Here is a 17,534-nt window from a genome sequence, read left to right on the forward strand (position 1 = left end):
GTTATGTTTACTGCAATTCAAAACATCTTAATCATAATCTTTGACTCTATGTTGCTGTTAGGATCACTAACTTAGAACTAGAGCTGAGCTTAAAACTCAGCTAGTCTAACTCCATTTTTCAAATCAAGAAAATGAGGCCCATAGAGGATAAGTAACTTGACCAAGGAAGAGTAAGGATTTGAATTCAAGCTTCTGACTCGAAAATTCAGCGTGCTTTCCTACTGCACCCCACTGCCTAGAGAGACCTTAAAGGGTTTGGTTGCATGTGTTGGTCTAGAACATAAGTTTTGTTTGAATTAAAAGTGTAACAAAACTAGTCTGTCACCTCTACACCTCAGGAGGGAAGCATTTATTTGACCTGCAGATGTATAAGTGGAATCATTTAATCTCCCAAACAAGCTTCTCATATACAAAACCCAAAGAAGCCATATGTGGCTTGTCTCTGGGAGCAAGATATGTTATTTGAACTACTTAGTATCCTCTCCACCATTCCCGGAGTGAAGATTTTGATGCCTTTTATGCTAGCAGAAAAAGAACCAGGGTCTTCATTATGGCCACCTCTCCATATCTTAAAGCCCATTCAGATTGTACCTTTTGAGGTACTTGCAGAACATAGAAAACATTATTTAACTGTGTAGTGGAAACATCCTCCATGTTGGTATTGAACATCTCATTTTGTCTGTAAAGCTAATTGAACCCTAGGGGCAGAAATCATATTTTATTCATTTTTTTGTCACTTTTTGCCAAACAGTTCTCTGGACATAGTAGTTGCTCAATTAATTTTTGTTTAATTAAACCAAAAAATGAAGCCTGCAGACAAAGAAATGTCCAATTATAGCTCAGGGGGAGGCAGAACTACAAGAATACAACTTGGCCCATTGGTATGTATTTGACTGTTATAAAACTTTTATACTAAGGTCACATGGTTCATCACTGATTATGAATTCTTTCACCATCTTATAGATGGATCCATATTTGTATGCTTAAAGCAATAGTTCTCAAACTTTTTGATCTCAGGAGCCCCTTTATACTCTTAAAAGTTATTGAGGGCCCTCCCCAACCAAAGAGCTTTTGCATATATGGGTTGCATCTATATTTACTGTACTCTAGTACATTAATTAAAACATCTTAATATTATTATGAAAATAATTTTGACCTCACAGACCCACAGAAAGAGTATCAGCAACCCCCTGGAATCTCTGCACTACACTTTGAGAACTTTTCACTTATAGTCTAGAAAACAAAGGAACAAGGTTTCCTAACATGTGTTAAAGTTAATATATCATATTAATAATTGACAAGAGAGTTACTTCAATTTGAATCTCATGTAGTTAACCAAATATTTCCTATAAACATCTAACAAACTGGCAGTGTTTTGCATCAGTTTTCTCCAATTGTACTGTTAGCTCACATTTACAAGCTCTAGCTTTTACAAAAAAAATTTAATATTCATTTTTTATTGTGAGTTCCAAATTCTCTTTCTCCCTCAGGACACTCCCCCCACCCATTGAGAAGGCAAGCAGTATGATACCCATTGGACATGTGAAGTCATACAAAACATATTAACCATTTTGCAGGGGGAAAAAAGCAAGAAAGAAGAAAGTGAAAAAAGTATGCTTCAGTCTCCACCCAGAGTTCATCAGTTCTCTTGAAGGTGGATAGCGTATGACTCCTTTGGAATTGTCATGCGTCATTGTATTGCTCAAAATAATGAAGTCTTTCACAGTTGGTTGTTGTTACAATATTGCTAATACTGTGTATGATATTCTCCTAGTTTGGCTCACTTCATTTTGTATCACTTCATATAAGTCTTTCCAGGTGTTTCTGAAATCTTCCCCTTCATTTCTTACAGAACAATCTAATAACACACCTTGTTCAGCCATTTCCTAATTGACAGACATCCCTTCAATTTTTAATTCTTAAGCACTGGATTTCTAAAAGAAAAACTAGGCAAACAGTCTCAGATGTGAGAACCAGGTTTGCCTGATCTGCACATGAAGGACTTTGGGCCAGGTTGTACTGGGCATATGTGAAAAGACTTTTTGAGTCTTGAGGTGCATTGCTTCAATTTGTTCCTGAGGAGAATATAGTAGGAACTGTTAAATGCTATTTTTTTTAGATATATTGTCTTCTTATAGTTTAGAGAATTCAAATAAGGCAGGCAGACAATAGCACAGTATGAATAAAATAAAGCTATTGTGAGGTTACTAATGAAAAAGAAAATAAACTTAAATGAGAGGGCACACAGTGGTTTAACAAGATTCTTTTGGGTAGAAAGTAAACTAAACTGTTTAGACTGATAGGTTGACCTGGAAGATTTATAAGGATGGTAAGATTTTTCATTGTAGGGAAATTCCCAGAGTCATGTTTTTTCTCTTGGGTACATGGACTTTGATTTACATAAAAAGCACTTCTGGGTATGCCTCTTTTATTTTCTGTCTCCAAAAGTGAAACAAACCTCTGCTGTGGGCCTATGGCCAAAATGGAAACATCTGGAACTTGAAGTTAGGGAGAATTAAATCGCTTCAACACCTGGTGGCCCTTGCAAAGTGCTGCTGTTGGAAAGTAGCCAGTACCAGCTCATTTTCACAGTTCTTGCCATAGAAATCACAAACTAGAAATTCATGATTAACTAGATACGAAGAAGTTAGAGTATGTGGTAGGGTCAAGAGAGTGCCTGACTTTGAGTCAGGAACAACATCCTTTGAATCCCATGTGTGATATTAATTATGTAACAGTCTGCAAGTAATTTAACTTTGCCTAGCCTCAGTTTCTTCATTTGTAAAATTAGGATGATGGCTATAGTACTCACCTCACGAGTTATTGTTAGGCCAAGATGGGTTAATAAAAATCACTTTATGAACTTTAAAGCATTATAGAACTATCACCCTAAATGTAAAAATATTAGGCCATGTCAAGTGCCGTACGGGCAAAGAATCAATCCTTGTTTAGATTATGACGCTCTTTGCTCATGAAAAATTTTAATAACAATTTCCCTAAATTTCAGAGACTGTGAATTTTAAAAGGCCTCAGTTACTTTACCTGATACTCAAGTCTCTACTTCTTTCTCAAAGGCAGGGCTTCAGTGTTTTGTTTTTGTTTGCATGTTACTTAGCCTCTTGTATATGGTTTTAAGTTGCTTTGAATTTTTAAATTAAAATTTATTAAAAAGGGAGAAAATAAAAATTGCATCTTAGTCAAGGAATGTTTAGTTATTTCAAATATTTAGTTATATCAAAGTTGGTTATGCTCACTGATGAATCTTCTTTGTCATAGGCCTTTCGAGAAGACCTGGAATGCCTTATCCAAGAGCAGATGAAGAAGGGTCACAATCCAACTGGACTGCTAGCATTGCAACAGATTGCAGATTATGTCATGGCCAGCTCTTTCTCAGGTTTTGCTTCAACTCCCCTCAGTAAGTTAGTTGGGCAATTAAAGAAAGTTTTGCCATCTGTGGCATCTTTTTGAAAAGGTCCTATCTTTCTGCAAGCCAGCTCTTGCTTCTGTTTTACACTTTGGGTCTTCCAAGTGGAATTTTCACAGAAGGGCATTTAATCCTTAGAATAAGATAACAATATTTCTTTTGACTATTTCGTATCATTGCCTACTAATTTTTTTGTAGTAGAAACAGGAAATGTGAGGGAGAGGAAAGAGTCAAAGATAAATGGCACTTCAAACCTGGGTGACTAGGAAAAGGGAAGCACCATCAATACAAATAGGAAAGTTGGGAGAAGGGGCAAGTCTGCCATGAGTTATGGCATGTATGATTAGTCAAAATATAGAGAAAAAGAAGATTCCAGATAGCACATTGAGGGACACCCACACCTATGGTACAAGAGAAGATGAGTCATCTAAAGAGACCAAGCTGGAGTAGTCATACAAAGTTAAAAAAGAATCATGAGAGAGCAATGCATTGGAGAGATGGGAATATCAAATAGAGGCTGACTACCAGTATCAAATGCCACAGAAGAATCAAGTGTTAAAATTGAGACTATGCCATCAAATTTTGCAGTTGATGACCCATTCATGACCTCAGAGCAGTCTGTGTAAAACCCTAAGGATGCTAGCTAGATGTCAGGGACTATGGAGTGAGTGGGTTTGAGAGTAAGTAGCGGGGATGAGTCCAGACAACTCTTTCTAGAATTTTGGCAGCGAAGGGGAGGAAAGCTGTAGGACAGTAGCTTGAGTAGAGTATGAGCTTGAGGTGGAATAATGGAAAAGAGGTTGGTGTGTTTGTTTTTAGAATACAGGGGGCAAGGAAAAAGAAAGGAAACAATAGAAATAAGGAAGGAGAATTCCCTTGGAGGATGAAGAGAAGCAAGGAAGAGTAGAGAGAAAGATGAACAGTAGAATTATGAAGGTTCCAGAAGAAATGTGAAGTTGTGGTAGCACTATAACTAGAGACTTTGGAGCTGAAGCAGTTATCACCCCCATGCCCAAAGTGTCTTCAGTTAAATGAGGCAGGAGGCTTAGATACTGCCCCTTGGGGTAGAATGGGGAGAGATCTAGGGCATTATCATGAAGTCACTGCTGGAGAGCTTTGGTGGAGGTGAAGGTGGAGCTCACTCCAGTATGCCATCTGGTGGTTTAAGAATTTTTGCTAACCAAATGCTAAACTCGATTATTTCTCTACATCTGCAAAGCATTTTAAGGGGTATCAATACCTCTCTCTGTTCAGTATGTTGGAACAAAGCTCTCTAATTATGGCTCTGACTGATAGAATCAAGTGCATAAGTGGAAAGATTGGCCTTGGCAAGGATAAATAATAGGCCATCTTCTTAAGCTGGAAAAAATGAAAGGATAAATCCAAACAGAGGTTTTGAGGTATGGAGGAGTGGAAATGTAAGAGCTAGTGACAGATGGTCTCAGTCTTCACAGTAGAACAGAAGAGGGTGCAAGGTCAGTCTTTTGGGATAAAGAGGAGTCAGGGTCAACAGGGGACTTGAGGAGGTTTAGCACAGCTGCTGTGCAGTTATTAGGGGTCAAGAGAAGGAAGAAGAGCCAGTTAAAGAGATGTAGATCAGTCAGAAGGAAAACCTGAAGAGTGGAATATAGAAGCCAAGAGAGGAGAGAATTTCAAGAATGGGGGTGAGCAACAGTGTCAAATGTTGCAGAGATGTTGAAGTGGATAAAAACTGAAAGAATGTCACTGGAGTCACTAGTGACTGTTGGGAGAGCTGTTTCTGTCATGTAGTAAGAGCAGAAGCCAGGTTGTTATTAACTCCATTCTAACTTAAATGCCTCCTACGTTTGTATAAAAAGTTTGGGGGTTTTAAAATTTGAAATGGGACTATTGTATTTTTCCCCTTAACAAAGCTAGCAGTCTTAGTGTTTCAATAGTAGTTTCATAGTGTCACTTTCTTTTCAAAGGCTATGTATGGGTCTTGACTTGTCAAGTCTTAGAAATGGTTATTTCCTGACATCCTAAAGTAACAGCTTTTACCAGGCAAGAAGAAAAGATTGCTGATACTAATTTTACTCTGTATACTCTTCATGTGTTCCATGAAGAAAGTCTGTCTGAGGAAACACTGTGTGAGCTGTAAACCAAGAATTATCCCAAACCTAGACTACTTCTCAGAGGAGATATGAACTGAACTGATTTACAAGAAACTGACTTAAGTCTCTCTCTTTCTCTCTCCCTCTCTCAGGCCTTGGAATGGTTACACCCATCAATGACCTTGCTGGTGCAGATACCACCTTCTATGTAAAGGGGGAAAAGCTCACTCGCTGTAAACTGGCCAGCTTATATAGACTTGCTGACTTGTTCGGGTGGGCACACTTGGCAAATTCCTATATCACCGTGAGTTTTTAAACATTTAATACACTTTCTTTTGATGATCCACTCTTGCTTAGAAAGTATTGTTTTCTTTCTTCTTTCCCCAGAGTAAGGGTAGAGGAGAAGGGAAAAGGGAAAGTAGCTTTCAACCTGTTTCTTCAGACTGCAGAACACCTGATATTTATTTGAACCCTACCATCCCTGAGCGAGAGACTACAACTCTCCCAAATAGTTCAGCTCAGTTCACCGACTGTCATGCTTTTAATCCAGGCCAGGAAATCTGTAAATGAGAGGACTGACTCGGATGGTCTTTAAATATCTCTCCACCACTAACTCTTAGAAACCTAGGATATCACATTATCCACATTTCTGCTTTCCTTTGAATTTTCATGGCTTTAAAGAAGCAATATGGTGAGAAAGGCAAGGATGTTTTTGGTTATTTGATCATTTCACTGTTCACTTTGGCCTGATTTTTTTTTATATTCCCTGCTTGGGAAAAGAAGCAGAGCATTTAAAATTGTCAAGGTAGTTTTGCTCTGATTAGTGTATCATTTCACCATCCATAAATTGGCAAACAAAGCATTCCCCCCCACCCCAACCGTCCTGATCCCTACTTCCTCAAAGATAATCATTAAGTCCAAAGTCAAACCTTGACTTCAGTTTGAGTCTTCCCTCTGCCATCTGCTGTGCCCTTGGACATGTTACTTAAGCCAAGAGTCTTAACCTACTTCCCTCATCTAAAATTGAAATAATATTTGGTCTTATGGTTTCACAAGATCAAGTGATTCTGCAAATCTTTAGTAAAGTGCTAAATATTCATGTATGGCAAGTAGAATTTGTTATTTAGTTGTGTTATCTGTAAAATTTGGTCCCAGACTATAACTTATTGTTTTTGTTTTGTTTGTTGGGTTTTTTTCTCATTTCCAGGTAAGAATAAGCAAGGAACAAGACCACATTATCATCATTCCTAGGGGTCTGTCTTTTTCTGAAGCCACAGCCTCCAACTTGGTATAATTTTTGTTGTCACTCTGTTGCTATCTCTGTGATTCCTTACCTTTCTTGAACATCTTACAGTTTTCAGTCTGGGAGGAAAAAGTAAACATAGAGTTGTCAAAGAAAAACTGACTGAGCAAAAACTGTTAAGTAGTATTTGAGTGAGTGATTGTTTGGAGGGATGAAGTTTAAGTGTAAGACAAGTATCCTGATAAGTAGACTGGGTTTGATTAGTTCACCTTTTCATGTTTTGAAGATGATCTTTTATTTTTCATGGTCTGTTCTGGCTGCCTTACTAAAAGAAAAGGAGAAAGTATTTCACAAACATTGATAAAAAACATTGCCTGGCATTTGTAGTTTTAGGAGTTAGTATTCATTCAACAAACATTTCTTATGCATAGTTCATTGTGTATCATAGGTATCAGGTGCTGAGAAAGACAGAAAATAAGAAACATAATACTTGCCCTCAATACAGCAGGGGTAGTAAGCCTTGTATGCATATTCTACGTATTACAGTGTAATCATTTTGGAAGAAGGGCACAGAAGTCCCCTGAGTTGTGGGAGAGTGAGGGAGAGATGTTTTCATCTGGAGGTGAGAGGGAATCTGGAAAGAGCTCATGGAGGAGGCAGCATCTCAAACAAGAATAAAAGGATGAGGAGGATCTCTTTAGAGTAAGATGGAAGAAGTTGAGAGGAAAGAAGCTCTTCCAGGCAAACAGGAAAGCCTGAACAGCACCCAGAGAAGAGAAAACCCAGGGTGTGTTTGAGAGACAGCAAGTAGTCCCATTTCCCTGGAGTACGTGGGAAAGCAGCATGAGATAAGGCCTTCTAGGTGAGGTAGAATCAGATTGTGGGGTATTTGAATACCAGATTATACACTTGGGCTTTATTTGGAAGATGATGGGGAACAATCGAAGGTTTGGAGTTGTTGTCATTGTTGTTGATGGTGATGGTGATGTTGAATCTGTGGAGTGATAGTCAAAGCTATGCATTAGGAAGAAACTGTATAGAAGAGACTGGAGGTAGAAAGACTTGTTAAGAAGGCATTCCTATCTGCTGGCAAGAGCCTCAAGAATGGCAGGGCTTAACATTAGTTCCAGATGCTGTAGTGTTGCAAAATGGAAACTTTCCAGCTAGTGTAGTAAAAAGCAAACTTCCCCAGACCACCTGATTTTCCCAATAAAAAGCTTGAGTTACTGGGTGGCTTGTCCTGGACTGGACTGTCTTGGTGGTACTAAGTTTCACTGCAAATACTACCACACTTTCCCTTAAGTTTGACTCATGGGACAAAAGCAGAGCCTCATGCATCTCTTTCTTGTTTTGCAGGTAAAGGTCAATATCATAGGAGAAGTAGTTGATCAGGGAAGTACAAATTTGAGAATTGACCATACAGGATTCAGTCCTCATGCCGCTATCTACTCCACACGCCCTGATGTTAAATGTGTGATACACATCCATACTCCTGCAACAGCAGCAGTAAGTTGTGGGGTGGGCGGTAGAGGGTCCTAACAGTGACTTAGGGGAAATGAATTAATTTTGTGCTTTTTGTTCTATTGCTGTTGCATTATTACACTTTTAGAGAAACCCCTCTTAAGCCATTAACAGTCAAAACCCTCTTTCCAATGATGTCTTTCTGTATCTGGGAGGTAAATGGATATTTTTGACTAGAGGCTTCATTTATAACAATTTGTGGGAGAAGCAGTAGAATTAGGAACATGGCTTTTTTAAAAAAATCTGAGCCATATAGTGAAAGTTACATTAGTGACCTTGGATGGGAACAAGACATTTAATATTCTGTATAGAAACAAATTGGCATACCATTTAAATTGGTGGTACCCTGCAGATTCTAGGATCTCATATCTAGTATTTTGCAGAAGATTACAGGGAAAAGGCATAACCCAGTACTTCATCAACTGTATGAAGGGTATCTAATCCCTTTATGAGTTCACTACTGTTTTGGCTTTATCATCATGTTGATACAACTAACTAGGTATCCTCAATGAAGTGTGGGATCCTTCCAATCTCTCAAGAGGCACTGATCCTGGGAGAAGTTGCATATTATGATTACCAAGGATCCCTGGATGAACAGGAAGAGAGAATTCAGCTACAGAAAGTTCTGGGTCCAAGTTGTAAGGTACGTGGCAGAGTTTCTGGCTATGGTGGCTATTTTTGTTGCTATTGCTATTGATTCAAACAGTGTGAGCTATGGTGATTATTTCAAGAGCTTCTGGGGCTTCTATTTTAGGTGCTGGTGCTAAGGAACCATGGTGTGGTAGCACTTGGAGAAACAGTGGAAGAAGCCTTTCATTATATTTTTAACGTGCAAATAGCCTGTGAGGTACAGGTAAGATGTATGTTCTGTTTCATTAACGTCTAAAATTCCACTTGGCCAAAAGGTCCTTAAATACAGCTGTTTTATAATTATGACTAAAACTTGATTATCTGTTGAATTGTAAATGTGAATAACATGGAAAGGGGCAGATAATCCAACTATATCATTTTTCGTGTCAGTCTGCCCCATGCCACTTCCTAAAGCTTTTTGCCAAATCTCTAAACAAGGTGTTTAATAGCAGATTCCTTCTGCTCCTGCTAGCCTTCTTATGGAGATGCTAAGAGGTACAGAGAAGCAAGAACCACAACCTGATTCATCAGGACGGGGTTAATGTGAATTTGTGTGATTTCCTTTCCTATCTTCAAGCTGTAATATATTGTATATTATTCTTTAAAGTGGAGATGATATTACCTACTTCACAAGGTTGTTTTAAGGAAAGCACTTGGTAAACCTGAAGGCATAACATAAATGTGTTGTTAATAAAAAATTATCATTATCATTTTCCTTTAATGAGTTTAAGACATTTCATATATAATTTCTCCTATTATGTAAGAAGTAGCTAGTACTGTTGATTTATTGAGAAATTTTTTTAAAAACTCTCTCAATTGACCTTAAAATTTTTAATGTGTCTTTCGTTTTGGTCTTTAATGTCTCCAGCAACGAATTTCTTCTTCTTTTTATCTTTTATTTATTTATTTAGTTTTAGTTTTCAACATTCATTTCCATAAGATTTTGGGTTCCAGATTTTCTCCCCATCTCTCTCCTCCTTCACCCTGAAACACCATGTATTCTGATTACCCCTTCCCCCAATCTGCTCTCCCTTCTATCACACCCCTCCCTTACCTTATCTCCATCTTTTCTCTTTTCTTGTAGGGCAAGATAGATTTCTATACCCCATTACCTGTATTTCTTATTTCCCAGTTTCGTGCAAAAACAATTCTCAACACTCATTCCTTAAACTTTGAGTTCCAACTTCTCTCCCTTCCTCCCTCCCCACCCATCCCCACTGAGAAGGCAAGTAATTCAATATAGGCCATACATGTGTAGTTTTGCTAAAGACTTCCATAATGGTCATGTTGTGAAAGACTAATTATATTTCCCTCCATCCTATCCTGCCCCCTATTTATTCTATTCTCTCTTTAGACTTCATCCCTCCCCTAAAGTGATTACTTCTTATTACTCCCTCTTCCCATTTGTCCTCCTTTCTGTCATCCCCCCACCCCACTTATCCCTTTCTCCCCTGTTTTCCTGTAGTATAAGATAGATTTTCATACCAAATTGAGTGTGCATGTTATTGCCTCCTTAAGCCAAATGTGATGAAAGTAAAATTCACTTTTCCCCTCTCACCTCCCCCCTTTCTCTGTCCATTGAAAAAACTTTTTCTTGTCTCTTTTATGAGAGATAATTTACCCCATTCTATTTCTCCTTTCTCCTCCCAATATATTTCTTTCTCACACCTTAATTTTATTTTTTTAGATCTCATCCCTTCCTATTCAACTCACCCTGTGCCCTTTGTCTATATATATGTGTATGTATGTATAATCCCTCCAACTCCCCAAATACTGAGAAAAGTTTCAAGAGTTACAAATATTATCTTTCCATGTAGGAATGTAAACAGTTCAACTTTAGTAAATCCCTTATGATTTCTCTTTCCTTGTTTACCTTGTCATGCTTCTCTTGATTCTTGTATTTGAAAGTCAGATTTTCTATTCAGCTCTGGTGTTTTCATCAAGAATACTTAAAAGTTCTCTATTTTCTTGAAAGACCATTTTTTTTCCCCTGAAGTATTATACTCAGTTTTGCTGGATAGGTGATTCTTGGTTTTAATTCTAGTTCCTTTGACTTCTGGAATATCATATTCCAAGCCCTTTGATCCCTTAATGTAGAAACTTCTAGATCTTGTGTTATCCTGATTGTATTTCCACAACACTCAAATTGTTTCTTTCTGGCTGCTTGCAGTATTTTCTCCTTGACCTGGGAACTCTGGAATTTGGCTACAATATTCCTAGGAGTTTTTCTTTTTGAATCTCCTTCAGGAGGTGAACGGTGGATTCTTTCAATATTTATTTTACCCTCTGGTTCTAGAATATCAGGGCAGTTTTTCTTGATAATTTCATGAAAGATGATGTGTAGGCTCTTTTGTTTGATGGTGGCTTTCAGGTAGTCCCATAATTTTTAAATTGTCTCTCCTGGATCTATTTTCCAGGTCATTTGTATTTCCAATGAGATGTTTCACATTGTTTTCCATTTTTTCATTCTTTTGGTTTTGTTTTGTAATTTCTTGGTTTCTCATAAAGTCATTAGCTTCCATCTACTCCATTCTAATTTTTAAAGAACTATTTTCCTCAGTGAGCTTTTGAACCTCCTTTACCATTTAGCTAATTTTGCTTTTTAGGTATTCTTTGCCTCATGAACCTCTTTTGCCATTTGAGTTAGTCTCTTTTTAAAGGTATTATTTTCTTCAGCATTTTTTTGGGGTCTCCTTTAGCAAGCTGTTGACTCACTTTTCATGATTTTCTTGCATCACTCTCATTTCTCTTCCCAATTTTTCCTCCACCTCTCTTACTTGATTTTGAAAATCCTTTTTGAGCTCTTCTGTGGCCTGAGACCATTGCATATTTATTTTAGAGGTTTTAGATGCAGAAGCCTTGACTTTTAGGTCTTCCCGTTATGGTAAGCTTTGTTCTTCGTCATCTGAAAGGATGGAAGAAAACACCTGTTCACCAAGAAAGTAACCTTCTGTAGTCTTATTTTTTTTCCTTTTTTGGGGGGCATTTTCCCAGCCAGTTACTTGACTTTTGAGTCCTTTGTCAAGAGTAGGGTATACTCTGGGGACTTGTAAGTTCTTAGTTCCTCCAAGGTGGCACAATCAAGGGAGAGGAGTTTACTCCTCTCCTGGCCTGCACTCCAGTTTGGGAGCTACCAAAGCTTTTCTGCCCAGGATCTACAAATAGAATTCCCTTTCCAGAGCCTCCACCAGCTACACTATGCTAGCACTCTTCCTCACCCCAGGGCCACCACTCAGGGCTGGGATGCAGATCAGTGGCTCAATTCCCCCAGGGGCTTTAGGCTGAGGGCTCCAAAAATGGATGCTGCTGCTTCTGCCGCTGCCTGAGTCTGGGCCTAGGAGAGGAGCCTGCTCCCTTCTCACCCAGGTGAAAAAGTTTTCTCATTGACCTTTGAAGCTGTCTTTGGCATTTGTGGGTTGAGGGATCTGGGAACTGCAACTGCTGCCAGGGATTCCACCCCTGAGGCCTGCTTCAGTCCTGTTCCTTTAAGTGCCACTTGGCCAAGGCTGATCTGGGCTCTGTGGGCTGTGCTCTGCTCCATGCCCCATGCGATAGACCCTTCTTGTTGGCCTTCTAGGCTACCTTGGGCTGGAAGTCTCTTTCACTCTGTTGTTTTGTGGCTTCTGCTGCTCTAGAATTTGTTTAGTCATTTTTTACAAGTATTTTATGGGCTGTGGGGGAAGAGCTAGAGTAGGTGCATCTTTCTACTTCACCATCTTCCAGCTATGAATTTCTACAAAGGTGTTAGCCTTTTCCTTTGGGCTTAGCAGCCTGTCCAAGATTCACATAATTTTATTAATCAAGAATTTCACTCTTTTAAACAAACTATAACCCACTCATTATCATCTTATCTGGCTGTAAATTTTTCCACTGGGTATAGGTCCGGGCATTAGCAGGAGCAGGAGGAGTAGACAATCTGCTTGTACTAGATCTGCAGAAATACAAGACTTCCACTCATTCTGTGGCAGTAACAGGAGGAGGAGGTGTGAACATGAATTCCCAACAGAAGTGGAAAGTTGGGGAGCTTGAGTTTGAAGGACTAATGAGGACACTGGATAACCTGGTAGGTGGACAGTCCAAAAAGAGCATTGATTTTATGTCAGCCCTAGAAAGTTCCTGGCTCTCTTTGGTCTTGGAGCATACCTTTGTCCCCTTCTCAGAGAAAAATTGCTCTGAAAAGCTTTCTGAATTGTTTTATCTCTGTATATATATGTAAATAGGTGTGAAAATGGAGAATATAGATGTCATTTTATCTTCAATTTCCTATCTCTTACACAAATGTGTTAGGACAGAATGCCCTGAAACACAGGAAAAGAAACTTCAAAACCTTAGGGATATTTGGTAGTAAAACACTTTTAAATATCTACATCAAATATGACTATAGCAAAGAATTTATCGATGTTTTATTATTTTTGTAGGAAAATCTAATTTTTAGGTAAGAATTGTGAAAGTAAAGTTGTCTGAAACAAAACTGGTCAGTTAGTATAAACTGGAATGAATTTTGACCAGAATGAAATTTGTCTGTTTAATTCTAGTGCTAATAAGCAGGAAGGTTGGAAAATTTTATTTTGTTGGGTGGGCCTATTTAAGGGGTTTTTTTGTTGGAGACAGGTAGTTCAGCTTATGGGGGAAGAGAGATTAACTACAAATGAAACTGCTTTTGCAGTCATCTTTTTTAAGGTATTAATATCAACATGCTACAGTGTATTGAAATATGGTTGTTTTGATTTTCCAAGTGCTATTTTCTCCCTCCTTTAGGGGTACAGAACTGGCTATGCTTATAGGCATCCTTTGATCCGAGAGAAGCCCAGACACAAAAGTGATGTGGAGATCCCTGCAACTGTGACTGCCTTTTCTTTTGAAGACGATATGGTGCCCCTTTCACCTCTCAAATTCTTAGCACAGAGACAGCAGCGTGAAAAGACAAGATGGCTGAACTCACCAAATACTTACATGAGAGTGAATGTGCCTGAGGAGTCTTGGAATGGGGAAACCAGTCCCAGAACAAAAATCACAGTATGATTGTATCTCCTTTATGTCTTCTGCCTGTCTATCCTCACTGTTTTCCTGAGTCATCCAACCATCGAATAGCTTCATGCTAGCAAATCATTAGCCATATAGTATAGAAGCACTTGGTGCTACAACAGTGAATCAGAACCTGCTGAAATCTATTCAAAGAGATTAGCAAAACTTAACTCAAACAGTGCCAGAGACAGTTGGGTGAAATTTCCTGAAGTTGCTACTATGCCCAAGTGGCATTTTAGGTGTATAGTGTATGGCACTAGAGAACAAGTTAATACATCTTTCTCATCAGAGCTTTTACTTCAGATTTTTTTCCTTTTAATTGTTTTCCCATGACATTTCACTTAAGTGAAATCTTGAGTATCTAAAAATACTGAATTCCATTGTGTAAATCTAGAATATTAGAATGCTGAAACTCCTAGTATTCACTTAAGATCTCAGGATTCTAACTATTTCTGACTGTATTAGATTGTCAACCTGTAAAGCTGTAGGTGGTGAGATAAGCCTTCTAGCCAGCTCCTACCTTTGTGAATTTCTCTTGTCCATCTTATTGGCAACTGGCATTATGGCATGGATCATTGCCACCAAAATCTTTAAATTTATTAATGATCATCCTCCTTTAAAGATCAGGATAAAGAGCTGCCAAGAGTGCTTCCTTTTCCAAAATGCTGATACAGCTGCATAGCCTTGATTTTCTACTGACTGGCAATGGAAAGTGGAGGTCCAGAAACCATATGCACTGAACCTCCTGAAGTGGCTTCTAACCCTGAGCTATAGATGAAATGTCGATGTAGAATTTCTGAAAACCAGAGGGCAGCACTGAGTGAAATTTATCTCCTGCAGTTTTACTTCAGGTGAAATACTTTTGGAAAATGTATTACCATGAGGAGAAAATGAAATCTGAATCAATAACTCAATGTGCATATGATATTTATTTATGAAGAGACATGTATTGTGGGACATAGGTAAAACCAGTTGATGCTGCAGATTGAATGGCTTAATGTTATTAGTGAAATTCTTTACAAGGTTAACCCTCTGCATCACCTTAATCACAGTATTTTGGTTGTGGCTTCTCTTTCTATTAAATATATTTTTGCTCTTTCTTGAAGTGGATGAAAGCAGAGGATTCCTCTAAAGTTAGCGGTGGAACACCCATCAAAATTGAAGATCCAAACCAATTTGTTCCTCTGAATACAAACCCAAGTGAGGTCCTGGAAAAGAGAAATAAGGTGATAATTGTTATTGAATGGTCCTCAGACCAATTTGCATATTACTGCTTAGATATTTTCACTCTTCAATAGATCTTAATGGTATATTACCATCATGATCAAATCCTACAATTCCAAAATGAAATATGGAAGGGCAGGAGGGTGTTGAGGGCTAAAGAAAGCTGTTGTATTTGAACTGAATTCAACATTGCAACTACTTTTCATTGAACATCTACCGTGTGCCCAGATCTGTGCTGCTTGCTGGAATGTATAAGACAAGATCTTAAAATTCAAGGAACTATTATTTAATTGTAGAAATAATACATATATGCAAAGCATTTAATCATACACCCCCTTGTGGTGGTACTCTAGAGACAAATCAAGTAGGACAGATAATAAGTGCTATTAGTGATCATTGAGGCTTCAGGAAGAAGTCTGAAGGTATACCTGAAGGATAAAAATCAAGGAAATCCTTGGTTAGTTCTTAATATGTGCTTACTCTCTGTCAGATGTCAGGTGTTTAGTTAAGAAGACAGTAAAAGGCATCTATGTGATGGATGACAAAGACTTTGATTTTGCTTTTATTGTGTTTTCATTAGATTCGGGAACAAAACAGGTATGACTTGAAGACGGCCGGACCGCAATCTCAGTTGCTTGCTGGCATTGTTGTTGATAAGCCTTCTTCAGTAAGTCAGCAGAACAAAATGATTTCACTTAAGCAATCACATTAAATGGTATTAATTGGTAATACTAAGAGAAATATTTAAAGACTATCTTCATGAAGAATTTAGGTGAATTCTTTGAGTATTGTTTTATTTTTACCTTTTCACTTATGATCATTTTGTAAAAGAAAAAATCATGTTTCGTTTATTGGTGTATTCCCTAATTAATAACATCTATCAGAATTTGGCTCAGTTTACAAACTTACTTCCTAAAATTGACCTACAAGGACATTATTGGGGTGGATGAGAAATTGTGATTTTCTGTCAGCAATCACAACATTTCAGATTCTGGAAATGGATTGAGGCTTATGTTTGCCCCTGAGCCTTAAGGCTTTGCAAACAGTGAATTGTTCACACAAGATGGATTGTTTGTTTTTATTACTGTTATAGGGGTGGAGAATATGTGGCCTTAATGTGGTCCTGTTGTAATAAGGCCTCACTTTAATAAAAGGATTTGTTCTATGAAGTTTGGATTGATCAGAGAGCTGCACTTGAGGATCTAAAGGGGCATACATGGCCTCAAGGCCACAGTTTCCCCACCTTACTCTATTATTATTGTGATAGCCTGCTGGTGGGTGTACCTGCTTCAAGTCTCTGGCCATTCCAATCCATCCTCCATTCAGCCACTAAAGTGTTTTTTCTAAAGGCCAAGTCCATTTTTGAGAGAGACACACAGACACAGACACACAGACACAGACACACAGACACAGACACACACAGACACAGACACACACACAGACACAGACACACACAGACACACACACACACACACAGACACACAGACACACAGACACACACACACACACACACACACACACACACACACACACACACACACACACACACCCTCTTAAGTAAACTTCAGTGGCTCTCATTTGCCTCCAAGATCAAATACAAAATGCTCTATTTGACATTCAAAGCCATTCATAATCTGATCCCCTGCTACCTTTTCAGTCTTTTCATACCTTACTCCCTGACTCTTCAGTCTACTGACTCCACTCTCCTGGCTGTTCCATGGACAAGATACTCTGTCCCTCTTTCCTAGGCATTTTTCCTGACTCTCCCTCCCCTCCATGCCTAAAATGTTCGCTCTCCTCCACTTCACCTACTGACTTCCCCAGGTTTCCTTTAAGTCCTCACTAAAATCCCATCTTTTACTGGAAGCCTTCTCCAGGACCCCTTAATTCTAGGGCCTTTCCTCTGTTGTTTCATATTTATCCTGTAGGTAGCATACTTTGTACATACGTGTTGCTTTCCCTTTTAGATTTAATCTCCTTGAGGGCCAGACTATCTCTTATCTCCCATTGCTTAGCACGTTGCCTGGCACAAAGTAGGCACTTAAATGTTGACTGGTAGATTATTACCCATGACAGTTGTTTTCTTCTTTTCCAGACCATGCATTTTGAAGAAGATGAGCATGCTCCCCCAGCTCCACCTAACCCCTTCAGTGATCTGACCGAGCTGGAACTGGAAGAGTATAAGAAGACAATCGAACGCAAACAGCAAGGTCTGGAAGGTCAGCGCCTTCATTGCAAATTAGGTTTGGGCAGCCAGACTGTGAATGCTGGGAGCTCCTTGTGGTCTTTCTGAGATCTAAGAGTCATGAATAGAAAGGCAGGGAAGCTATTTAGCTTTAAGAAAAAAAACAAAACGACCTTTCCCCTTTCCTGGTCTTCCTCCTTTTCTATTTAT

General features: G+C 38.7%; 1 protein-coding gene across 20 annotated transcripts in view; it reads left to right on the plus strand.

Annotated features, from left to right (window-relative positions):
- ADD3 (adducin 3) overlaps positions 1–17,534 on the plus strand; it is a 168,236-nt gene that overhangs the window by 145,823 nt on the left and 4,879 nt on the right. For 18 of the 20 annotated variants that reach the window (XM_072621937.1, XM_072622031.1, XM_072621980.1 and 15 more), the window contains 11 exons: positions 3,277–3,415; positions 5,649–5,800; positions 6,704–6,784; positions 8,096–8,245; positions 8,760–8,903; positions 9,015–9,113; positions 12,771–12,953; positions 13,649–13,906; positions 15,022–15,141; positions 15,720–15,806; positions 17,235–17,358. In XM_072621937.1, coding sequence (XP_072478038.1) covers positions 3,277–3,415; positions 5,649–5,800; positions 6,704–6,784; positions 8,096–8,245; positions 8,760–8,903; positions 9,015–9,113; positions 12,771–12,953; positions 13,649–13,906; positions 15,022–15,141; positions 15,720–15,806; positions 17,235–17,358 — 1,537 coding nt within the window. The remainder of the gene's footprint in view (positions 1–3,276; positions 3,416–5,648; positions 5,801–6,703; positions 6,785–8,095; positions 8,246–8,759; positions 8,904–9,014; positions 9,114–12,770; positions 12,954–13,648; positions 13,907–15,021; positions 15,142–15,719; positions 15,807–17,234; positions 17,359–17,534) is intronic. The other 2 variants (XM_072621999.1, XM_072622023.1) reach the window with 1 other exon arrangement.

The sequence above is a fragment of the Notamacropus eugenii genome, chromosome 1 (genome assembly GCF_028372415.1).
Source record: "Notamacropus eugenii isolate mMacEug1 chromosome 1, mMacEug1.pri_v2, whole genome shotgun sequence".
Taxonomy (NCBI): Eukaryota; Metazoa; Chordata; class Mammalia; order Diprotodontia; family Macropodidae; genus Notamacropus; species Notamacropus eugenii.